The sequence below is a fragment of the Ischnura elegans genome, chromosome 12 (genome assembly GCF_921293095.1).
Source record: "Ischnura elegans chromosome 12, ioIscEleg1.1, whole genome shotgun sequence".
Taxonomy (NCBI): Eukaryota; Metazoa; Arthropoda; class Insecta; order Odonata; family Coenagrionidae; genus Ischnura; species Ischnura elegans.
In genome coordinates this window covers 17,601,101-17,627,657 of record NC_060257.1, presented here as the reverse complement: position 1 = coordinate 17,627,657, position 26,557 = coordinate 17,601,101, and the positions used below count along the sequence as shown (strand labels likewise).

General features: G+C 38.5%; 1 protein-coding gene across 3 annotated transcripts in view; it reads right to left on the bottom strand.

The window, feature by feature from the left end:
• The window catches only part of LOC124169682 (serine proteinase stubble-like), a 66,495-nt gene that overhangs the window by 2,013 nt on the left and 37,925 nt on the right, over window positions 1–26,557 (bottom strand). Inside the window, exons 1-7 of one of the 3 annotated variants that reach the window (XM_046548352.1) lie at window positions 22,496–23,758; window positions 12,701–12,892; window positions 8,771–8,971; window positions 6,098–6,275; window positions 4,558–4,657; window positions 2,398–2,566; window positions 866–1,023 (exon numbers count right to left, since the gene is read on the bottom strand). In XM_046548352.1, coding sequence (XP_046404308.1) covers window positions 866–1,023; window positions 2,398–2,566; window positions 4,558–4,657; window positions 6,098–6,275; window positions 8,771–8,971; window positions 12,701–12,892; window positions 22,496–22,898 — 1,401 coding nt within the window. In that variant the 5' untranslated portion in view covers window positions 22,899–23,758. Of the gene's footprint in view, window positions 1–865; window positions 1,024–2,397; window positions 2,567–4,557; window positions 4,658–6,097; window positions 6,276–8,770; window positions 8,972–12,700; window positions 12,893–22,495; window positions 23,759–26,557 lie in introns of those variants that run through there. The other 2 variants (XM_046548353.1, XM_046548354.1) reach the window with 2 other exon arrangements.

Genomic DNA, 26,557 nt, shown 5'->3' with positions numbered 1-26,557 from the left:
TCCCTTATTTGCTATTATTACTTGATTGATCTAGGCGATGGAGAAAAATATTTTAATAGCATACGCAAAAAGAATTTATTTTTGAAACTCAAAGTCACGGTCCATATCCTTAAGATACTATTTTGTTTCAGCTTTCCGATTGCGAGTGTCTAATATTATGTCTCAGCGAAGATTACTTGAGTGCCAAACACAGGGTTAGGACCTCTATATCTCCTTTGCGACGTTTTGATGTGCAACTCGGCCATCGTCCTCAGGGATTCAGGAATCCAACCCAATGTGACACCCGAGAAACCTTCACTGCCATTGTTTGCCTGGAAAAAACCAGGCTTTACATCTGCATACTACCCCGCAAGCCGCCTGAAAAGGCATGTGGCAGGGGGTGTTAGGACAGCAGCTGTTTACATATAAAAAGGGATTGCTCATGCAAAATCACGACCAGCATTTATGAAAGACCTTTATGTTTCGGAGGAAAAAAGAATTCCCATATAAATCTGTGCGGCAAAATATCTCTCTTAATTTATCACTTCCATCGGACCTGGAAATATAGTGGGGCTCTAAGATGATATTCTCGGTGTCACTCTTAAAGATATCTATCCTCAATTGTTCAAACAATCTAAGCCTACATCCAGGGGCGGATTCAGGATTTCTTTCTGGGGGGGCACAAGCAAGGCCGTACCCAGGATTTTGTTCTAGGGGGGGCACAAGGATACCCCGTAATACTAAATGAACGCAATGTAAACGGGACTGTATTACAAATCTTGCATATTTTTTAAGGGTCTGGGGGGAGGGAGGGAGGGCACGTGCCCCCGTGCCCCCCCCCCCCCCCCCAGATCCGCCTATGCCTACATCATGTCTGATGTCTCACCTGACAGCTGTCTCGTCCTCCCTCCTTGAATCCAGCGCATAGGAAGACGTCGTGTATGATTTCTCGCCTTCCGGCAGCACGGAACCACCGTTGACACCTCTCGTTCGGAATGACCTCCACGTCCACCTCTTGAAGAACTGTTGGAGTCGTCGACACGCCTTGAATGTGAAAAAAATTAAGGATTTTAGCAAGAGGAATGCATCGAGGAAGCGTAAGTCCTCCCTGCTGAAACTTGAAGATGGTATCGAAATCGTAAAAGGTCTTGCATTCTCCCGTGGCAAGCGTGACAATATTTTTAGAAAATTAACTCTTAAGGCCGTTTTACACGGGGCACGCATTTGCACAATCTGACGTGTGTACGAAGGCGCAGTCAAAATTGGGTCGTTTAAAGTGGTGAATTGCTAGAACACATGCGAGAATGCGTGGACGTGAGATGGCCAAATAGCCCTTGTTCTAATTTCGTTCATGCATTCGCGCAATTCCACGCCATTTTAGAAATTAATGCAGTTCAAACCTGCGCAATTCCGTGCCCCGTGTAAAATGGCCTTTAAGGCCTGCAAAATGTGACGTGTATATGAAGGAGCACTCAAATTGCGTCATGTAAAGCGGTGAATTGCGAGAATGCATGGAATTGAGATGGCAATATAGCCCCCAAAGGAACTGCATAGAGGAGGCCCAATTCCACCCCATAGAAAGCTGATTTTGTAACCTCTTCGGTCACATTTTTATCGGCTTTCAAAAATGTCCGCGGCGCAGTGATGAGTGCAATGCGACCCACAACTTTTTTCCAATATTTTGCATTATAATGTTTGTAATTGCTGGGAATAGCATTGAAAAGTTATGAATTTAATAAGTCACGTCATCATGTATGTAAATTTAGGTTAGCATCCCTAATTACGTCTTATTTCCTCTGTGAAACTCGGATCGATTTGCCCATCAGCACACGAGTGGCGACTTTTGTAAACCCATTTTAATGCGCGGTGGGTGACAACACATTTCATAGGGGCAGTCTTTAGCAGGGGCTACTAAGAATTAAGGCTAGGGGGGTTTTGGGTTTTAGGGGCTTCAGGAGTTGGGGGGTATGGAATACCCACCACGAGCAGTATGAGGTACGGGGCCCCTCCCCATGAAGCATTTTAAGATGAATGGTTCATAATGGTGAGTTTCACGGCTTTTCTGAGGGATATGTTATTAATTCTTACACTATTCTAAAAGTAATATTTATCCAATTAAGTAAAATGGATTAAACTTACAAATTTCTCTGAGCCCTGGAGGGGGGAGGGTACCCCTGAAACCCCCCCAGCTGCGCCACTGGACTTGAGAATCCTCTTTTGTAATATTCGTGGTAGCCCCAGTTCTAATTTCGTTTGTGCATTCTCGTAATTCCACGCCATAAAGAGAAATTGATGCAGTTCTAACCTTTCCACTTCCGTGCCCCGTGTTCAACGGCTTTTACGTCACCGAATTAGTTTTCGGTACAAGGTCATCGTTAACTTTCGCGGGGACTGCAGGTGCATTTGACTGGTACTTACCGTGACGCGTTCGACCCCAGCCAGCTACCGTGCCCGTTTTTCCCACCAGCTTAGTCCGCGTGTCCGGCAGGCAAACTGGAACTATGTGCTGCTTGAAGACGACATCGCGGTCCAACTTCACGAGGGCCATGTCGTTTTGGAAGTCCACGGGATTGTACTGTGGATGTACCTGGTGGAAAAATTACGGATGTTGTTACTGCCTCCTCAAGTGTAATCATAATTTTAATTAATCAATCCTGCCTGGGAAGGCATTAGAAGGGTAGGATAAGCGAAGCAGTCTCCGAGATGTATTTCAAAGGTTCTCGACTCGAAAGCAGGCCTCGCTATTGAGAGAGCTATCGCGTCATTCTAAATATTTAGCCTATGTTCAATATAGTTTTGAAAACGAGCATTTCGAACTTTCTGAAATATTTAATTCGCTCTTGAAGACATGAGAAAATAAATAATATGATATGACATATGTAATAGATTAGTGCGATATCTTAAGAATTTTTGGTATCATTTAAAAAAGAAAAAGAAGCTTTTGAGATTTCTAAAAAAAAATAATCTATACTATCAACTAAGGCATTATTGTGTACAATTATAGCGTATTATTTTAGTATCATTGTATAATTAAGTTGATTTCATTTTTGTTGTATATATTTATATCCCTAACTAACTGCGGCCTTAGGATAGTAAATCTTTTCTATTCTAAGGCTGAGGATCTTTTAAATGTCTCTCGGGGGCCCATTCACAATACTTAATCTGCTATGGTCTTTACCGTTATCAATGGCTTTACGGAAAAGTCCCCTCTGTAGTTGTCAAACGGGGCTTCTCGGTGTTAAACCTTGACTGTTTATGTGCACTGGGGTGGTGCGTTCTACCTCTATTCCTCACAATAAAATAATTTATGCATGAGGTTGCCATTTGTAATCGATTTAACAAATATATGAATAGGAAATATGGTTTTGAGAAATTTTTTAATTCGGGCTCAGAGATGGAGTTTGTGGATTTTTCTTTGGTTGAAATACAAAATTTAGCCGATTTTCATGATTTACTCCATATTGTGTGCCAGCTGTGGTTTAATTAAATGACTTGTTCTTTTTTATCAATCTCGGTTATCTGTTGTAATGGCTTCCACGTTATTGACTGGAAAAGATGGCTTCATCTCGCATTAACGTACCTAAAAGCGTCTTGTAAAAGTATATCCGGAAGTATTGAAAACTAGGTATCTGAAAATTACTTTTTAAAGTTGTTATGAGCCTTGGTGATTGAATGCTTATGTTAGAAACAAAGATTGTTAAAGTTTTTACTTTTTTGGGGTGGTTTCCCTAAAACCTTCTGATAGTTTGTATGCAAATCTCATGATTCAATGCAGAAATAGTGTAAAAGATGGAAATGTGTTGCGGGTTGCCTTTAATCAATGGGAGTTTTAAATTTTAATACATACGGGCTACATTCGTATCTGGTTCGCGTATTGCACGCTAAAATATGTTATTTCTGGAAAACGGTTGCTCAGACGCGAAATCGTTGCGAATTTTGGCCCTAAAAGATTCCAACGTTTGGTTTTGTCCCTGGAAAATGTACACTCTCGTCCATCTGAAAAAGTTAATTGCAATTGCTGTCAGTTGTTCTTGAGCGACCTCAAAATGTAAAAATAATTTATCTACTTAATTTATTTTAGCATACCTATTAATTCAATTCTATGTGGCGCATTTTTAGGGGTTGAAATACTGTATCCGAGAAATATTAATGAGTAAACGACACCCTAAGATTCACCTTATAGTACCTATATACAAAATCTGCATGACTTCGTTGTAAAAAGATCGTTCAGATGTTTTTTAAATGTCATGTGATTGTCGTAAATGGGTTTACTAAACTGTAAAATTATAATATATTATCTATATAAGTATTTTATTGGGTTAAAACGTGGCGACTACCACTATTGTGGTGTTTTTAGTCGGGATTTATAAACTTTGAGGCTGAAGTTCTCTCAGAAGGTATTAATCGAGATGGAATAAGTATCAAATTTGCCACATTCATGCGGGTAGGCAACTTTTGCGGGTGATAACATTCTTTGAGTAAAAGGTGTGGGTGAACGGGGCGCTTTACTGTCCCCGGCACCCGCAAGCTTCAGGATGTATGCGTTGCCTCTTAAAAGGCGTATGTGTCTTCTCTTACCTCCTTCCGTTCAATGCCGTACTCTTCAAAGTTGTAACGCTCCGATTGGTCTCTGACGTCCCATTCACCCAGCCGCACCCTCAAGTTGGTATTCGGGTTGCTGCGAAAGAGAAATTCGAAGGGTTGATCGAGAAAACTTTTTAAAGACCTATCCACATCACAGCTTGAATCTAAGGCCACCGTAAAGACTGTATCACACGATCATTCTCTCCGTCCCTCAGAATGATAGCTCCAGCGATAGGTTTTCAGGGAACAAGAGAGTGATAGCTCGACCCATTATTTTATGAATGACACGGCCATTCCCCACCATCCTTTTTTACATCCCTTATTCCGTCACTTTTCGTCATTACAACTGTCATTCAACTAAAAGCCAAGAGTGGTGTAACAGTCGCTATTAGCGGCCGTGCGTTTTGATTGGCTGCCAGCGATGGTTTCAGCTATGGAAAAAATGACGTGCCGACTGATGGAAAAAGGGATGGATTTTCCATCCCTGGAGCCATCGCGGAAAATGATCGCGTGGAACGGTCATTTTTTCCGCCACCATTGGAGCGATCGCTGGAGGTATCCCTCGAAAGGGATGGAAAAATGATTGTGTGATTTAGGCTTAACTAAGAGCCAGGTTTCCTTGGCTTAATCGGGCTTAAAACTTGATTGAGGTCGTTGAACAGCATGAAGAATAAATCCGGGCGAAAATTATATTTCTTAAACAGTTTTGGAACTGACTTACTGTTAAATTTTATAAAATGCTAGACAAAGTGGTCAAGTATGTCAGCCCATGGATCCACGCCTGGTCTAATTTTCTGTGTTTTGGGTCGCCAACACATGAGGAGTAATGCAGGGATGTTATGAAGTTTTGTAATATTTTTTCTTTTCTTTGTATACTTTACATTTTTGGGCACTCTATTTTCTCTATACGTTTTATGTGTCTATTTTGTATATTTTTTCCAGCAGTTTGGTGAAAGTGTAAAAAAGAGAAAAAAATAGGGAGGATTTAATTTCAAACGTCGATTCTCGATTCCAACGACTCTCGAACACGGAATTGGAATCGAGAATCGATTACCTAAAGTCGATTTCGATTCCATCGATTCCAGGAAGATAAATATTTTGAAAATAAGCTTGAAGCATAAAGGCCGTCACACACTTTAGCCACTATGCACTGAAAATTATCAATTAACAATTTATGTCTGAAACATTTAAAATGTTCATTATTTCACTAAAGCTGAGAATATATTACTATAATAATATTCAGCTATTTTTAATTAATATACATTTCCGGCTTCTTAATTGTGTGGAATTGACTCATCCGTCACCCCTAAAAAAATGTATTCGGCACAGGCCAAATTAAAGTTTGAAATTTGGGAATATTTGTAAATGGGTGAGTCGAAAACTCTAAATCGAGGCGAAAGTCTCAAAGGTTGTCTAATTCCAAATCTATTTTTATACATATTTCATGCATTATTTGTATTATGTGGAGTTGAAATTATTATTTTTCGTTCATGGAAAACATTACCCCGGTAAGGAAACTATGAGGCGGTCTTACCTTGCAACGCAGTGAGCGGCTGTGACAACCCATCTGTTGCTGAGCAACGCTCCTCCGCATGACAGCTTCTTGGATAGGAAGCCCGTCTTGATGATAGCCGCCTGCCACGGGTGGCTTCCGAACGAACTGCTGTGTCCACCCACGATGCGATTGCTTCGTGTGTACAGTTCCCCGCAACCTGAGGTGCAGTGGAAGATATAGGTTAGCTTAGACTAGTTAATAAGTATATTTACGCGGTTTGGAAACTTGGACTCAATGGAAAAATGTAATTGACCTAAGAGATAATAATGGTAGTTTCAGTTTAGAAATGTAGAGCTCTCGAAGGAAAGATTTGCATATAGGCAAGATCCCACATAACATGTTAGCTTATGTCAAGCTTGATTTTTCCTTGCCATGTCAAGGTTGAACTTTTCAAGCCATAGTCCTGAGTTTTCAAGCAAGAGATGAATCAAACTTGCAGGCTTGTTTTTTCCAGGTGGTTGCAGCCTTGCTAGCAGCCTTGATCAGCCAAGTTTGAATCAAGCTTGATACCAGCTTGCATTGCTATCTGGGATATGTCTGGTGATCATTTTTGGACACAAAATTAGTACGAAAATGGTCATTAATGGGATCTATATTTTTTCATATTCTTTGTGGGGTGCTGAAACTTCGATTTCGTTTGTTAAAAAAATGCGTACCTTGCAGACAAAAAAATCAATTCAAGAAAGGTTACATCATATTCATGCGTTTAAAAAAAGTAAATATTAATTCCTCTTACAAGGAAAATTTCAATTGAATGCATATTTAATGAACAATTCATTGGTAACGGTATTTGATTCGTTTAAAATTTTTGGAAGCTAAAGCCTTCTACCAAAAACAAGGGAATTTTTTGTTTCTTATTTGCTGCTTCTTTGCGGTATCGCGTATTTTTTTTAGTAAAAATAATCGTAATTATGTGGCGCATATTTATGCTTTTCATATGTAGAATATTTTATATTAGAAAGGTATACTGTAATTAGCAAGTTTATTTATAGTCTCTGCTCTACCTCCCATTTAAGTACTCATGCGTTGGTAGGACTTGATATTTACAAGAAAAAGTGATTTAAATTTAGTCCGGAAAATATATTACAGCAGGAGTTGTAAATGAGGAATAGTTGCAGGGTAAGATTGAAGTACACAATATAAGTAAGAATGAAGTACACAACATTTGGTGTTAGGATGAAAAAATTACCATTTGGAAATAAACATTAGTTTTACATTGTTTTAGTCAATAGGTCAATGAGGTTTAGTCATTAAGTCAGCTTTGCTCAAGATCATTCTCCATCTAATTGTGCTTGGTTAAGTCAGTAATTACATTCGATTCTGTCTCAAAACAGTGATAAATACTTGCTCAACCCTTACATGCATATTAGTTACATTGTGTTCGTGGACTGAATGCATCGGTGTTACACTGTCATTTGTGATTATTAATATTTACATAATTGACGGCATTGTCTGTACATATTTTTAAGAAAGGTCCTCAGTCAGTAATCGTAGGATGAGTGAAAATATCTTACCTGCGTCCTGTGGAAAATAATAAGTTTATATGGTTGTCCTCGGAAAGGTATATTTTTCTGAAGAGTGGCAATTGAAAGGATTACCCGTGAATCCGTGATTTCCGTTCGTCGCTTTCTATTTGAATCACAGTTGTCAACCATTTGGTGGTCGTTTGAAGAGGAAATGCATTGTACTGCTCGACTGACCGTATCTCTTTCTTTTTTCCTGACCTCTGATTCATGTAAAACTGACGCTATCGTCTTAAAAATTTCATTTTGTTTAGGGTAGGCCTTCTAAACATTGACATTGCTGACAAAAATTTTAAATATGAGAAAATATTAGCGTAAGATTTTCAACTCTCGAATAAAAGACTAGTCTATTTTATGTACCATGACAATTTGAAGAGGATATCTCAAGTAATATGAGGATAATCCAGGAAGTAATTTTCCCTCTTGAAAAAAACAGATGCGTGAAAAGAGTACATCCAACAAGTTCAGGAATATTTCAGCCATTGTTTCAGTTAATCAGCACCACGATTGAGACATATGTCGTTTCGTGGATCAACTTTTGCATTCCGGTGTCGTAGAAGTCTGTGCCTCTTAATGGGTACCAGCTTCTGACGGTCGTCATTAGCTCTTCATCGTTGTAAAAACGCTAAACGGTAGACAAAGATAACTTTAGGCGCAAGATGAAATGAAAACAGCTGCAGGTGTTGTGATCCTCCATGACAATGGTGTCCACAGTTGCAGTGTCACGACGAAGAGCTGACTACAACTGTCACAGTCTCACGCTGATTCCAGACCTTTACGACTTAGGAATATGTGATCAAGTTGATACGAAGCAAATACGAAAAGTGCCTCAAATCTGGTGGTGGACATTTCGAAAAATAGCTGAAACACTGTAACAGCTGTACCTGATTCAAATAAAGTTGTTCCTGTAAATTTGTTTTCTTTTTTTTAAGAAGGCTCACTTTCTGCATGCGACTCGTTCGTCACGAAAAAGAGATCAGCCGAGCAGGTGTGATGCGTTTCCTTAAGTCGTTTGTCAGATCAATGTCTAAGTCGTCTTCATTTTAGTGGTTCGTCGAAGTCTACATTTCAGTTAGCTGAAAGGGAAGTTTTTCGTCGATCGTCGTATTTTTAACGTTTCCACGGTTACCGCGATATCCGGGGAAAGCTGCTTGGCCCTCCGGGTTCTGGTTTTCTGGATTCGGCTCGTAGAAGATGGACGGTGGTAGTGTTACTGGTCGCTGAGGCCTCGTCGTTGATCCAATCGGGACGTATGGTCTCCCCGGCTGATAGAACCCTGGTCTCTGCGTCGACGGCCGCGATGTCGTGACAGCTACCGTTGTCGTCGTGCCTTAAGGTGTACATTCGCACATCGTGTTGAAAGTGCAGATAAGATGGTTAAAAAACTTGTGGAAGACGGCATATTTTAGAAGAAGAAAGGCTATTGTTTAGCATATATATATATTTGCATATCTTGACGAAGTTGCTAAAAGAGTATACGATGGATGGAAATACTGTCACTGTGCATAAGTTATATGGATGAATGAGATTTTATTCCTCCTAATTAAGATTTGTACGAATAAGAGATAAAAGTCGTCCAGCCGATTTTTTTTTCAGAATATAGATTTTAACTCATAGCCCTACCGAGTCTGAAAAATAAGTTTTGGCATACCTGTACCTATATAACTCATAGCAAACGACAATGATTATTAATTGCAAATATGAAGCATTAAAGTTAAAATTAAAAATCCACATTTAACGCATGAAAAAACGTATTTGAAAAAGAAGTTTCTGTTATTTTGACGCGCCAATTAAAAGCTATGTATTTTGAAGCATTATTGTAGTTTAGCGCCAGAAACTAATTTTGTATTTCTACTATAGAAACTGATATGCTTACAAGCACATAAATAGTGAAGTCAATGCATTACCACAGAGTAAGTATTAGAGTATTTCGAGTAATACCATAGAGTAAGTGTACTAACTCGCATACTCGACATTTCATAATTTCCATTTCTGAAGGTAGTACTTTAAATGGGGGTCTTTATTTTACTTATTACTTAGATATATGGTATCAAATGTGGTAGTATTGTGGAGTCCATGCGATGTGTTATATTTATTTTTATGGCTGTCATTATTTACCGCATGAATAAATGGACACGAAGGAATTAAGATCCAAGTTTTTTTAAACGTGCTTGAATGAATCTCATGCCACGGTTATACAGGTGATACAGTAGCTCATTTCACCTTAATTTTTTTTCAAAGTTCATTATCGCGAGATGGAATGGAAATATACAATTTAAGCTTCAAAGTGACTCTTCCGCCATGGATGTAATTGTTAGATCCCATTATTTGTGTTTGGATAGCTATAAATTATCATAAAATGCCGTGCAGGATATAGTGACCAAGTTTTACGTATAGAGTAGTTTGGCTATAGATTCATCGAAGACTAAGAGAAAATGGCGTTAGTCACAATATGTACACAAAAACATCTTTTGAATGAAATTAGTAAATTTGTAGTAAATACTGTACAATATAAACTAGTATTAAAATATTTTCAAACAGGAAACATTATATTACATTAGTTTCATGTTGTCTACCACCAGTTGATTAATTACTGTTATGAATTTATTATGAATCTCAAAACAAAAATAGTGCAATCATATTTGTAAACACCAAAACAATTCACATTGTGCAGACATGTATACAGGTGACGCAGTAACTTGGTAGAAACAAAAAAAAACTTCAAAAATGTAAAAAATATGGTTTACCACAAAATTGCGATGTGATATAATTTTTTCCAAGGTCAGGTTGACAAAGACATCATTTTTCGATGGCACCAGCGGCGCTTCGTGCAATTCGTTTTCATTTTTAATTTTTTTTGTAAAGCCACACTTTGCATAGTCGGTCACTACCGATTTTTTCAAAACATTTTCATTTATTTATTCATTTCAGTTGTTAAAAGCATTAATGAGACCATCGCGAACCTATTTGTGGGACTTAGTAGCCACGTATGAGTTTAAAAAAAGATTATAATGATCAGTAGAAATTAATCCTAATCAATATTCAAATCATACGAACGACAGTTAGTAAGAACATTTGGAAGCGGTGTAACCGGAAGATCCTGGTTGAGACCTGTGCGCCGCCCGAATGCAAAATTCATTTGCAGCCGCGACTCTTCATATCGTTTTATAGTAATTTTCTTATTTATTAATTAAAATTCCTTGTTTGGCAAAAATAACTTTTTTTACCGATTGCATAATTCTTATGCTTCAAAATTTTACGATGAGCGAATATATATAATCACGAATGCACTCGTTGTTAAACTTAATCAATATTTTTCGTCACAATTTAGGAATTTAGTGGTAATACTCAAAAGCTTCCATTGTAATTCCTAACGAATAACACCAAAGAAATAATTAACGCAGCTGATAACCACTTTGTTATCACACTTTGTGAACGCCTAGGAAGTGTTCTTATTGCGACTGAAGCTCTTTATCATCGCGTTCTGTGATAATGTCCCACATATAAACTACTGTCTCTTTATAAAATTATATATCGAGTTTTTGGCCGAAAAAATCTGCAAATATAGTTCAAATATATTTGGCTACTCCTGGAACATATTCATTTGCAATATCTGTTTCGGATTTCTAAGATCGGAAGTAATATACGTATGCAAAATAGTATCACGGTCAGAGAACTTTCATTCTCAGTTTCTATCAGGTGGAAAATCTGTTTATTTCACTGGACCTTTTTAAGATTTTCGCCTGGATGAGTTTTTCTTCTCAATGGTTCTAGACTTAAAGCTGTTTTTTCTTTATTTCATTAAGGTATCTTATTTTTAGATAAATGTTCTGGAGAATTAAAAATTTGGTTTGAAATAAACACAGTAACGTTCGATTTCTGGCTAAACTATTTGATTAATCTTAATTTAAAAAAATGCGTTGCTATACATTTTCATTCTTTACGGAAACAGTCACGCCGACTCCGCGTTGGCGGAACTGTTTTATCATGGGTAGAATGAAGAGTAATGGGGCTTATGCCGGACTAAGGAAGAGGTCTGTGGACTGAAGGGAGAAAATAGTAATATTAGCGTACCTTCTTTTACACGAACTACCATTACCGTTAGATAACTTCTATTGTAATTCCTAACGAATAACACCAAAGAAATAATTAACGTAGCTGATAACCACTTTGTTATCACATCGTGCTCCAAACCCCATTGTGCTTATTTCTAAAATTGTAGGTTAAGGTCTCGTAGTATAGGTCTGAAAATGATGTGCAAAATTGTTTGTTTTTCATTTATGCAAAATCAGTGGCGTAGGCAGGAATTTCGTTCGGGGGGTGGTCCAAAACCAGAGGTGAAAATTTTGGAAAAACAGGGTACTAAGCAGAGGGTTTGAAACTAATTTTAACACTTTAAATAACCAAAAAACCTCATTTGTCAAATAAATCTTTTGTAAATTCATTATTTTTCAATATTTTGTTTTCTTTTATGAAGCAAAGTAACTGTGTTTTTATATTACGGCGGGGGGAGGGGGGAGGGGAGGAGTCCGGACCCCCTGGTCTCCCCCCTCGCTACGCCACTGTATAAAATTGAATTATTTATATATTTTTTATTTTAGAATCCTAAAAATCATTGTAATAATCTTTCATGCCGTCGCGTATCAATTTTATGTAATCACTATCATTCATAGCCCTGAGAAAGATATAAGAAATATATTGAAACGTTGGCAAATAATTTTGCATGTCATTCTCACTTTGAATTCACTCACTCACATTCATCATTGAATAATTGAGGTAGTTGCCAGAACGCATACACACATATTTAATCCACTCGTGATTTTCTAATATAAGCACCCACAAAAACTTCCCATTTTTGAAAACTTGTTATAAAAGCCAAAGGAATTATGTCTCAACCGAGTATAAAAGAACGGTGACTTTTTTAAAACTTCCGGTGCAGCGCCGAATTATATTACCCACTTTATCCTGAGAAGTCCCACAAAAGTCGTTCTGGTCGAAATTAAGCACTGATTCCCCGTTAAGAGACGATTCCCTGGTATATGTTTGATTGCGTACTCACTCGCGTTGTGTACCGCAGCCGTATTGGTGGCTTCGGAGGATTCCTGATTGACCCTGTCGCTGGGGACGCAGCAGCTCCATATGAGGCCTCCGCTGCACAGGTCCAAGGGTGTCCCGTCTCCGTAGAGCATGCAAGTGATGCTGAGGCCGCATTCGAACTTCTCTCCCTCGTACCAGCACGACTGCGGGATCACTGTATTAAAGGAAAAAAATGTAGTTTTAGTCCACAGGGTATTGGAAAATGGCGAATTAGAAGACTCACAGTGCTGCACAGGTGGGCTGAAGAGCGAATCTCTGGTGGTGATAGAGGCAACAGTGGCGCATCGAGGAGGGGTTTTGGATGATAACCCCCCCTCCCCCAGAGATCAGAGGATATTTTTTATAAGAATGTTTTAACGTAATTTTAAATTATAAAAACACTTTTAAAAATTCAAACATTTTCGTTATTTTACAACAAAGTATGCGTTCTAAAAATACGAAAAAGCCACTTTATTAATCTACAGTAATTTCTACATAATCTACATAAAATATTTTAATCTAATTTTAAATTATAAAATCACTTTTAAAAATTTAAAATGTTTCGTTATTTTACACCAAAATATGCGTTCTAAAATACGAAAAAGTCATTTCATTAATCTACATTAATGTTTGCAACTTATTGTGGAAGATGAACGTTGTAGACGCAGTAGTTTTCCCTGGTTTGAGACAAAGTTCATGAAGTTGACAAAATGGCTAATTTAATGGTGCGCGAAGTCATTCATTGCACTCGCGTGTCTAGATTTTTGAAATTTTCATGCAATAAAAATAATTAAAATTGAGAATAAAATTTCCTTTAAAATGACGTATTATTCATTATTATGGCATGCAATAAAGTCTAGATATAAATTTGCAAAGTGCAGCGGCACATTATTTTGACGCCGACAGTAGGGAGACGGATGAATCACAACGAAAACATCAATTCTATTATCATTATTTATTATTACATCTATTCACAGTGTGAATTTCACACAGCCGTAAAACGCACTATTTTGAACCATTGATCCTCAAAAGTTTTTGGGGAGGGCCCCCTGCTCCTCCCGCTTACCCTGGCAGGTATTCCATACCCTACCCCCCCAGTATTAGTTGCGCCTAAAACCCCCTCTAGCCTTAATTCCTAGCAGCGCCTCTGGGAGGCAATGCATATGTTATCCAACGAATTAACCGCGAACTACTGTAGGAATTGATAACGTTTAAATATTTTCGTTTATTAACTACAAAATATGCTTTTTAAAAGTATGCCACGACCATTTTATGCATCTCCATTAACATTCGCAACTTATTTTGGAATATAAATGCTGTAAACTTTGTAGTTTTCCCTAGGTCGAGTTACAAAGGTCGTGAAGTTGACAAAACGGCTAATTTTATGGTGCGCGGAATCATTTATTGCACTGGCCGGTCTACATTTTTGTTTTCGTCGTAAAAAAAACGGAATTTTCAATGAAATAAAAAAAAACTCATTATTTTTGCATGCACAGAAGCCCAGATATAAATTTACAAACTTAAGCGGCAAATCATTTTGAAACTGACAGTCAGCGGATTATTGTAGGTTTACTTTGAAAATTGCATTCCTTTTGTTTTTGATGCGCTATTTTTATTTCTGTAATTATTTTTACGAAAGAACTATTATTTTGTTAGATACTGAGGACTTTTAATTTATTAACTGGCTGATTATAACGGTGGGCAAACGTTTTTTTATAATTAAATGTGAAAATGAATAAAAATTATTTACGAAGTGTAACTGTATAGCGGCGCGCTACGGCCTACATGTACTGAATCACCCACAAGTGCACCTTAAAGTGAGATATTTCCGCGGAGGAAATGTAATTTTTATTTCCTTGTATAAGTCATTTATGTTATGTGACATATGTGATAATAATGATGCAATTTGACAAAGCAAATGAAATGTAATTTTCATAAGTATATAAGTCATTTAGCCTTGGTAGTTTAAGTGGTAGAACACCCTGCGTGGATGAGACCCGGGTTCATATCTCGGCTAAATCAAATAAGTTTTCGTCTGTGAAAATTTAGTGCTTTTATGCATATCTTTTATCAAACCAGGGATTGGAGGGGACAGGGGTATAGACTTTCCTTGGAATAGAATGTTGTTCGTCGATTTAGGAGTCGAGGTATCAATTGCTTCGCAACCCCAACTCTCGGCAACCGCTAGAATTCTAGGCTAATAGTGATCAATTATAGAGTAGTGATTTGCGATGCTGATGATTCGTACAAATGATTTTGTTGCGAAAAGTCTGCTTTAAAAATCTTTTTAGGCATACATTTTACCAAAACTCCTTGATACATATTGTTTGGAAATGTGAATTTCTCATCGACCTCATGCAGGGATGGCAAGACTTGCCATTGGCAAGTGGAACGAAACGAAAATTTTTCGTTTCGACCCGGAGGAAAACGAAAATATGTGGTCTAGGTTTAGTTTTGTTCACGAACAAAATTGAAATCAGCAAGGAGTTTAGTTTTGACCCGGACGAAACTGTACTCCGGGGAACGAAACTAAATTAATCGAAACTCCGCTGGTCACAGTTAAGTTTCGACCCCAGTTGAGTGGATGGAATAGTTGACCCATTACGTTTGACATACGTATAGAGGGGTTAAAACACTGAGCTTAAAAATGGAATGGCCAGTTTGCGTTCACCGTTCTCCTGTTAGTGGTAAAAATATGAGTGCCCCATGCATATCATGGCGGTAGGCCGAACCTCTTCTATATTCAACCATACCTCGTACTCGGTGTGTGGGTCGAAACTAAACTGCTAGAAGGTGAAGCACGTGGTCCCTCCGGTGCGTAACATTATCTTCGTTTCGTTTCATCCCGGAGCTTTACTTTAGTTTCGACCCGTAGTAATTTTGACTCCGATTTCATTTCGACTATAAGTTTAGCTCCCCGGGTTTAAATCCATTTCGTCTCTGCATTTCCATCCCGGGAACGAAACTATTGAAATTTTACTGGTGTTGACATTCGCTTAGTTTCGATTGCCATCTCTGGCCCCATGCCCAAAAATTTAGTCTCGATGAGGTTGATTTAATTTTCCGTATTTAGCCAAAAGAGTTCTAGTAAACATTATTTGCTCAGTCACCAAGTTCTTGAAAGCGGAATTGAGCGAAAAATTACTACCAGCTGTGTAAATAATTATCGCAGCTGCTATGCTTGCGTCTGAATTGCATTCCTGTATCACATTCATATATCCCGTTTATTCTTTCGTCTGTGTCGCTCTAATTTTGCCGATTTTCATTTTAGAACCTCCTCTCATTGTTCGTATATCCTGGTTAGATTCCATTATTTTTGCCTGGTTCTTCGGAAAATTCTTAACTTTATTCATTCCGCTTAATTTTGACCAATAAGTTGGGTGATTAATTCCATAAAACATTTTCTTGCTCTTGAAAACTGCTGCAGAATTATAGCAGGCCACTCAAAAGCGGCGAGAGCGAGTGTGAATATTAAACAAATAACTTTCAAAAATGATCATTGCTTCTATCGAAAACTCGTGTCTATTTGTAACAAGTCAGTAACAAGAGTTCTGCTCAGTATTCAGCGTGACTTGGTTTGCTTTAACTAGGTTCGACTGCAAAATTCACATCGTATTTTTAGAAATTACCGATTGAAATTGGAAAATATGTAGGTGGGAATTTCTGACGATACTTGTCTACGCGTTCCAAAATCGTAGTTTGCAACTGGAGTAAAAATTTCAATAAAATCAACGCACCCTACCGCTAAACTTGTTAAACCCTCTAGTTTTTTTTTAAATCGCGATAGAAACTCTAAATAATGGAAAAGTATTATTAAAAAAAGTATTTATGATCAATTTTAATCGCTAAACATTCTAAGTTTTATTAGGGTTTCAAATTTATGAAGGATGTCACGTGTAATATTTTTCATTGATAGCTGGCAAAAACTGTGATTTAGTTCATATTTTTTTATCGCATAGTTGCTCTACAGACTTCTATTAATTTTGAGAAGGCTTCTGTGGAAATAGTTTTGTGAAAGTGGTGCAAAAAACGAGCGAAGATTATCCCTCTTGAAAGTAGGAGATGTGCGATTTGTTTTCACATAACTATCACCTCTCATCTCGCCGAGCCATCTGAAGCCGCCTATTATCATCTCTCTCTCTAGCAATCTAGCTCTGATTCCCCTTTCTTATCTCATGGTTGCCATTAATTTTTATCCTTTGACCATACCGCAAATTTCTCTTACGGTAAGTTCCAAAAAAGTAAACTATTGTCTCTTTACTAAAATATATGACGTGTTTTGAGTTTTAGTGCGAAAAAAATCCTGAAAATACAGTCGAGGTTAACTTGTTTACTCCTACAGCATATTCATATCCAATATCTGTTTGGGATTTCTTAGATCGTGAAGTAATATACACCAAATAGTATCACGTTCAGAGAACTTTCTTTCTCAGTTTCTATCCGGCGGAAAATCTGTTTCTTTCACTGAATGTTTTTAAGATTTTCGGAAGGATAAGCTTTTGTTTTCAACGGTTCTAGACTTAACGTAGGTTCCTGGATTCTTTAGAAGTTAGGGAAAGTTATTTTTCTACCTCGTTAATATATCTTATTTTCTGATAGATATATGTTCTGAAGTATGAGAGAACAAATATTGACAGTAAATTTACGAGACTGTTTGACCGAAATTATTTGACGTGAAACAAAGTTACGGTTATGAGTAAAGTATAGCTTATGAATGTCGTGATTTTTTGTAAGTAAATGTTATCAAGCGTTGATATCCGCTTCGTTAGATAAGGTTTATAACTACTGATAAGGTTTATGCGTTCAATACGTGATGGTTTTACAGATTATTGCTTAGGGTGATACATCAAATTTTCCTGCTGTTTCCTTAGGTTTGATTTCCCTCCCATTTTATTTATTTATACTTTTTTCTATAATTTCACCTACGGGAGAGGTTTATTAACCTCACGGGATTTTCTTCGAAGTCTTTTAAATATGCTAAGTCGATACCATGAAGTCATGCCCGAGGCAACGAATAATATATAAAGTAAGTTGATACTGAATATGTATGGCATACATTCGTTACATTACTATAATAGAATTGGGAAAGTGAAATCTCTTTTGAAGGTAGATCGTATGAGAAAGTCCGTGATTATTATTAATATCGGTGAAATATTTTCTCAGAGTCGCATGCTTTCTATTATTTGTGCAGCTATGATCCACTTCGAGACAAGGTCAGACATGATGAGAAGAATAATTACTGTCTGCGTGAACTGAGAACTTCTTCAAGAATGGAGGTGCGAAACGGCTTGGGATTCGTCGGAGACTTTCATTTTCCGTGGAAAAAGTGAGACATTTGGGTCAAGAGTGAGAGTTTGATGAGAATTTGATGAGAATACTTATGTTTGAGGACGAACCGTATTGATGACCGACAAAGTTCAACATTTTCTGATAGACAGTCTTCACGCTGCCATGGAATAATTTTTCATTTGATTTTTTCTAGTAGACAACTTTTAAAAGATCGAGATCACTTTCAGTTGTATTGAGTATCATAGGAGAGCAATAGTGAAGGCAAATATATTCGACTGCCAATCCTATAGCCGTGCATTTTTTCCTGCTGTTACTTTGGTATTACGTTTTTGATAATTATTTTTGCACTCTAGTGGTGATTGAACCGTATTAATGATCACCCGAATTCAACATTTATATAGACAGTCTTCACGCTGCCAGGGAGTGCTATCTTCATTTATTTTTTAAATAATTTTTAAGCAATCAACACAAAAATAACTTTTAGCAAATATTTCAACAAAAATTATTTTTAAGCAATCGGTAGCACTTTAAGTTGTATTGAGTTTTATAAGAGTGGAATAGTCAAAGAAAAAAATTGACTGTCATTCTTCTACTCATGTATTTATTTCCACTTTACTTAGTTACTTTGGTATCATCTTTTTGATATTTTATTTTTGCATTTATGATTAGATGAGCTTCTCTTTAGATATGTGTGGCTATTGATCTATGGATCGCAAGGAATTGCGTATATTTTTTCTAACAGACAAATTTTAAGCGATCGAGGGTACTTTCATTTCTATTGACAATTTTAGGAGTCGAATAGTCAAGGAAAAAAAATCGACTGCCGATCCTCAAATCGCGCATTTATTCTCTCTGTAACTTTGGTATTACGTTTTTGATATTTTATTTTTGAATGGATAATTATATGGGCTGCTCTCTGGATATATGTGGCTGTTGAATTTTCGGTAGTAAGGTATTGCGTCTTAAATATTACAATATATTGTAACTTTTACTTCAAATAATTAATGCAAATTCTACTTTTAAAAACTTTTGATGCGATAATCGGCCGAATAAATTCCCTCAAGAATATAGTCTACTTTATGGTAAATTAGTATTTTCTGTACCCTCATCAGACTAACAAGGAAACATTTTTATGTAATCTTACTATGGTAAGTGCCCAATTTAACTTGGAATATCCAATTTTATCTACTTACACAGAATACTTGAAAAATACTTTTTCATAGTAGACATTTTTCCAGTATTGTGTAACCACAACGAACAATCACACGGTTTTACGTGCATTTGAGCAGTTACTCGTCGACTGCTATTGCCTAAAAAGTTTGGTACAAAAATCAATGGCACTCAGCTACCTGAATTATATTGAGTATAAGTATAATTTTCAGGAGCGATACCTACTTCGTCTTGTGACGGCTATGTGATGAAATAATACATTGAGAGAAATAATTCAACAACGAAGTTTATTTCAACCGACCATTATCACGGGTGGTAGCTTCCATTACATATCCTTGGGAAGCGATTGCTAAAACGGTTGGATTAAAAATGAAACCCTTGGAATACGCCTTGGTTTCTTTCTTTCTCCCATTAATTGTAAATATTGGAAGCAAAAATAAACATGATTTTTGGAAAATCCCGGCTAAGTAAAATTTTTTCATGGCGAACTTCATTCTTTGGTGTATTTAATTTGGAAAAAACTGTTTTAAATGGATCGTAAGAACTTGAATTAGCAGCGAAATCAAGTAATTCGGTGAATAAGCGAATTAATCGTGATTTGAAGCAGAATCCTGAGTTGTGGAAGATCAATAATTACTGGTAGTAGTTCCTCACTAATCCCAAAGACTCGAAACTCAAGTAAATTGTTCGATGATGCCGCATGAAATGTATTTTTAAATGAAGTGATCAATTCTTAATTGTATTGGCCAATAGAGAGTGACTAGGGATCTGGTTTTCATGGAAAAACTCACTTCTCGAAATAGTTGATTCCTCAAATTCCAATCGGTTTACTTTTTATCCCAAGGATTTGTATAATTATTTTTGATCGTAAAATTTAGATTTTCTTTGGATGACTGCGTTGGAAATTTTCAATATGAGTGCTATTTGCTTATAATTCATTTTTATCTCAAAGAATGTCGTTATATACTTGGTAAGAATCGTGAGTTGAACAAGTAATGACATTCAATGTACGAATGCAAGGGTAGAATTTATGGACGTCTAATAAAACGTTTATATGGAGCAGGCGTGAGGTTCGGAAAGGAGCAGCGGTAGAAAGATTGAAATGCAGCGAGTATAGTAAAACAAAAGAATGATGATTCAGAAATGTAGATAATACATGTGCGCAATTGATAGTCTCAGGCTTATTTCATTTCCACAGCAACATAATAGGGTAGTTTCCTTCATCAAAGAAAACGAAAGGCATTGATTGCGATTCGTTACCCACCATTAGTGTATTCATAATACACAAATTATTTGGTTTTTGAAATACCGGTTTAGACGAATGGCAAGGGTCAAATTTTATCCTCATTTGAAAAAGGCCAGATTGGCGCCCATGCGATTCCACTCCGCATGACGTCACAGGGACCTAGTTTCTACACGAGAGGATAGGAGTTATACATCGTCTGAGGTTACTAATGCATGCATGAGGCACAGAGCTCAGGGAAACATGTCTTAATAATCACCTATTAAAACTGGCTAAGTTCGGAAAGTTTTCTTCGTTTGATAAGGTATTAATAAACCTTTTTTAAGCCAAGCGCTACCAGACAGCAAGGTACTAGGCTAGCCGCTAGCAGCCTGCGTCGTATCAGCGCTAAGCCTCGCCTCAAGGTCACCTCGCAGGGCGGGAGGGGGAACCAGAAATACGACGTACGGAGATATTTCCCGGCATTCATAATTAAGCGTCGCGTTTTCGCGCGCTTGAAAATTTTCACTTTTCATTTAATCGCGAAAAATAGATGTTGTCATTTAAAAATCTAAAAGCGTGAAATACGTACTCCAGGAGTAATAATCTTTAGATTAAAGCAATAAAAAAATAATAGGAAACCACCCTATTGCTCACGATTTAGGTTTTAACGTCTTTAATTCTCGTTTAATGGGAAAAGGTGTAAGGGTTGTTGTAGGTTTTTCTTCAAGCAATAAAAATCAATCAGACGTAGCTGCCTAAGCTTCGTGGAACTCTGTTGTCGTGCTTGGAAAATTCAAGCACTTAGTATTTATTACCCCAGTGGTTTTAACGCGATTATTATTTTAAATTGTGCAAAGATCAACACACGTACAAGTTTGTGCCATGAGGCTCTAGAGCTGAAAAAGGCCTCGCATTAATAAATTAATACAGCGTAAAATTACTAAGCTCTTCCTCTCAAAGCATGGTGACGAATCCTTGAGTTTAACCGTACACTCCACGTTAGCCCGTACGTAAATTTGAGATCATTTATAATGCCAATTTATATCACGAAATGAGCTGACTTAAATCCTCATCAGGCAATCCATTTAGAGTTTAGATCAAACCTGATCAGGACACGCGGTCGGAATATGATTCACCTTCAATTTGAATATTTGAATCATGCTGGACCTGGTATTAGTAGGCCAGGCTTGATTTCCTTCTTGATAAGCTGGATCAGTTCTGATAAAATTGGATCAGGAATTTAACTGTGGGAATAACCACTCCTGATGTATGATAAAGATCAAGATAAATCGGGTGAGTAATGAGGAAGTTTTAAGTTGGAGAGAAGTCTTTTGAAAAGCTTGAGAGGAATAAAGCACAAATTAATCGGCTGCATCATGAGACTCGATGGTCCATTGAAAACTGTCGGGGGAAAGTAACTGATTAAGGAAAGAGAAGAACGGCGAAGGAAAACTTCGAAAAGATGTACAGAGCGGGCGATGAAGAATGTGAAATAGAATTACTTCAGAGTTCTAAAGGTTTGGCTACACGATTAATTAACCCGTTCGACCCGTTCGAGCGAATATCTAAATCCATGAACGATTTTGGTGGACCGAATTGGAACAAGCTCTATTTTCTGTTCATGCAGTCGTACAATTTGGAGGGTTACACGGTCTGCTTTGGCGTTCATTCTCGCGTTGATAGATTTACACACTAACGCGCCCGCGTTACCTATCTTGTAACCAGGCCTCAGGTCTAGCAGATACATTGGCGTTACGAGAGGGGGGGGGTCCGCACCCCCCCCCCCCCCGAAATATAAAAACAATTGATTTCCTTCATCATAAAGGAAAACAAAATATTGGTAAGTAATGAATTTACAAAAGTTTAATTTTAAAAATGAAGTTTTTTTCGATTATGAAAAGTGCTAAAATTAGTTTAAAAACATTCTACGCAGTACCCTTTCTCCCAAAACTTTTTCCCGGGATCCTTCGGTTTTAGGTCCCCTCCCGAACGAAATTCCTAGCTACGCTGGCCTGATATGAGAAGCGACTGGAGACACAAACTCATCCCCCGGGTGCTCACTGTTGGTGTCGCTGAAGATGAGAAATCACTCACTCTGATCCAGTAGGGAGGTGACCGTCTGCCTGTAACCACCTTGGTGGTCGTGATAGCCCTCGTCTACGCCGAACCTACTGCTCGGTCTCATTCTCCTCGGAGGTCTCCGCATGGTCCTATCCCTCGACGAGAGGTGTCCGATGAGCATAGCCTTCTGGTCCTCCACGGTAGGTTGCCATCGCCTACCACTCCCGGAAGAATCGACACTCCCGACTCCTCCTCCCCAATCGCCGGGTCTGACCGCGTCATCTGACCACTCCGCGACCCCAACGCCCCTCGTGAACACTCCCGAATGGTCATCCGGGAACTGCAGGGCCCACGAAGGGAACGCTTGCACCACCAAAACCGTGACGCAAGCGGTGCACAGGCTCCATATCCTCCTATCTTGGCCCTGCTTGTTCATTATCACTTATTACTTGTTGGAACGGAGGATTCACCACCCCTGGTACTTGAGAGATAAGATCGCTGGGGCACACTAGGTTGCTACCTGGTTCTGAAGGATTAGGGTAATATCCTAGTGCCACTGCATTACCACATGTCCTCTTCGTTGATAGTTAGGTAAATTGGTAAAGAAGGAGATCGGATAATGTCCAGCACAATAGTGGCTTAAGTCTTAAGAGTTATCACTCTGCATATCCTTGTGAGTACAATATGGACGTAGATGATTCAAGACCCATATAATGTCAGATGCTCTGGCTTACATGAAGGTTGTATAAATCCTTACGACGAAGAGATGAATATGCTTTACCCCCTCAAGTTTTTTTTGGTGTTCTTGTTGCTTTCTCTGCAGTGTCCTTGAACTTGACTACAAAGAGGGATGAAGCTGACCAAAACGTTGTAAAAACAATGAAGGTAGATGTTCTAGGGCTCTGATGTCCACTTTTGCGATGAAAAATATTTTAAATATCATAATTAGACATTTCTACTGTCCAGAACGCGGTATTCCCCACAATTAAGTCTTATTGGAACCTCGCGGGTCACTACAGCTTAAAGGTATGCGTTTGTTAGCAAAGATACTTCATTTGGCGGCGCACAAGTGGTTGTCACCAGTCGAGAGCTCCCCGATACACTGAAACCTTGGGTTGATGTGAGAAGACCCTTCACTAATCCAATCGAGGGGAACTTAAACTGAGGTCTGTTGATGAATTTCGTCCGTTGTCCTCTTCCATTTTCCCCCCTACCTTAGCACTCGCTCTTAACTAATAGGCTGGACGTAAATATAGAACTCTTTCCCGGGGTGATCGCCCTTGCAGACTATGGTATCCACAGTAGTCCTCCTGAAAGCCCTGAGGGCGCGTCTTACGTCCTCGGCGACCGTTTTCCAACTGACATCAACCGCCTCACTCCGCTCTTGGCCTTCCTCACCCCCACGACCCCCTCTCCACCGCTCCCTCCCCCCACTCCACTTTCTCCTCGCTCTCCAGCTACTATTGAGTGTAGGTACTCCTGGGACACCACACCCCTTTCCCTCCAAAAACACACGGCCCCCCCACTTCTTGGCTTCTCTTTCCCCATGCACCCCATAGTCCATTTCGGTTAACCTTTCTCTCCTCCCGGTCGCTGTTCACAGACGGTGGTAGGCGGGAGAAAGTCTCATCCGTCGACAGGCAGTTCTTCGTCCACCTCACTCCATAATTGCCCCTCGTAAGATATTCTCGCAACAGTTTCTATGTCTATACGAGTTGAGCTTGTCTCCTCCGCGTACTACTTTTTGATCAATCCATTCGAGACTTCTCGATGGGCGATTTTGTGCAATGGACCTTTTATGGAGTTCGTTCTGGTACTTATCCGCTATGTTATAAAACGTGTCAAATCTCGAAAAGTTGGCGATAGTAAAATGATTAACCGTGAGGACTAAAATTGCGTTCAATGACGAATCATGGTGTTAAATTATGCAATGACCTGGGATGATGATTGCTAATGTCGAAAAATCGAACATTAGAATACATTTGACGATTATCATCGATTATCCGGCATATTTTTACATTCGCTATTATTCGACCGTGTATTATTATTATTGTTCTTTAGAACTTGGAATCTTGCCGCCGATAACGATGATAATCGAAGACCATCATCGATCCGGTAAAATTAGCAATCGAGGATCCATCTGCAATGGACTGAGTTGGGTAGTCAAAGAATATTTTCGATAAAAAATAATCAATTAGTATTACGAGTTATGAGCAACCGTGGGTGAGAATTTAATGAAACATTCTAAATATCTCAGAAAGTGAGTTATCCAAAGCCAGTGAGATAAATGGAGGGAAATAATCGATATTTAAACATGGAGCATATTGAAAAAATTATCTTTATTTACAATTCAACAAACGAGCATGATTTTACAAACGACGCACTTATGTAGGCATGTGGTAAGAAAGTAATTTTTATTTTTTTTCCAGTAAAAAGCGAATATGAACTGAAGCAGTCTCCGTTTCATGAGATAAAAATGCTGTATTAATGAATTTGTACGGCGTCTGCTCCGCTTAGTCGTACTTTTGGCGGATTGGGGTAGATCTAATAGATTTCTATTAAGACATTGGGGAAATAGTTTTTCTATCCCTATGATTGACTTGTAATCGACGAGAAGAAATCAGTTTTCAATTTTTCAGTTTCCGACTTAACTTCGTAGAAGGTTTTGCTTTATTGGATGCATATTTTCAGGGATCAATAAGTGCTGTGATCTTCTTTAAATATCTGACAGCATAGTGTAGGTACCTTACGATGGTACAGGATGGCTAATTGTACTTGTATAATAAAAATATGAAGTTTATTTATTATTTAAAAATCATTAGAAAACATCCGATTTGTCTTTTATATTAAATGTAAACTTAATCTACAGCTTTAACAAATGACAGTCATAATGAAAAAAAATGAACTAACACGATTGAGGAGCTGAAGTTGAATGCTCGTTGAAGGGTTGAAATGTCTAACACTAATTATGAAAAAACCTCTTTTTTGTACTTGAATATCTGTCCCCAAGCTTTTGCGATAGTGTAGAATCCTAAGGAAACAGTATTTCGGCACCTTCACTGTTGTATTAGTTTTTGGATATTTTCCTGCGGGCATGGGAGTAGTTTCGGCGGGGGAAGCCTGGCCCCGAATAATTTGTCTGAAAAAAAATTAGTGCTACATAGTATTGAAAATGTTGTTTTCAGAGGCTAATTAAAGCACATTTTCCAGGGGTGGAAACTCCCCGTTTCACTGGGGGACGTTTCATAGCCCCTTAACCCCCGGCAGGGTTACTGTTACCCTCCCCCCTAACTATACTCTAAACTTCTCCCATGCCTGCGGGATTATTTGCCGTTTAGCGCCAGTGGCTCGTCTGTCCGGATGTAGTTCAGTGCGCTGTCGTGGCGTGGCAAATTTGGTCAATGGCGTGGTGCAAGCGGGGCGGATGCGGAGACAAGGACGTTTTTCGACAGTCAAGTGTTTTGGAAGGGTGAAGAGCCGATCCTTCTGCGGCGAGCGAGGTTGCGGTCACGAGATAAAGGGGATTGTGGGAGATATCACCTTGCCACGCGTCACCTCGTGACTTATTTACTTCAGTCAGGTGGGTCCTCCACGAAATGACTCATTATTATTATTAGAGGATTCTAAAGATTAAGATAGGTTTCCATGGAGTACTCAAGGGGCGTTCTGGCGGCCTCCCCTTCCATTATGTACTTCCCTCTTCACTTCACAATAAGGCCTACTCCCTTTCATTCCATCTAAACATCCTATTCTCTTCCTTCCTCTCCCTCGTTCACCCAAACATTCTACCCTCTAATACAGTGGCGTAACTATGGGGGATGAGGGGATAGATCCTCGATAGGCGATAGATCCTCGATAGGGGATAGATTCGAGACTTCTCGATGGGCGATTTTGTGCAATCGACCTTTTATGGAGTTCGTTCTGGTACTTACCCGCTATGTTATAGCATGTGTCATATCTCGAAAAGTCGGCGTAAAATGATTAACTGTGAGAACTAAAATTGCGTTCAATGACGAATAATGGTGTTAAATTATGCAATGACCTGGGATGATGATTGATAATGTCGAAAAATCGAACATCATAATACATTTGACG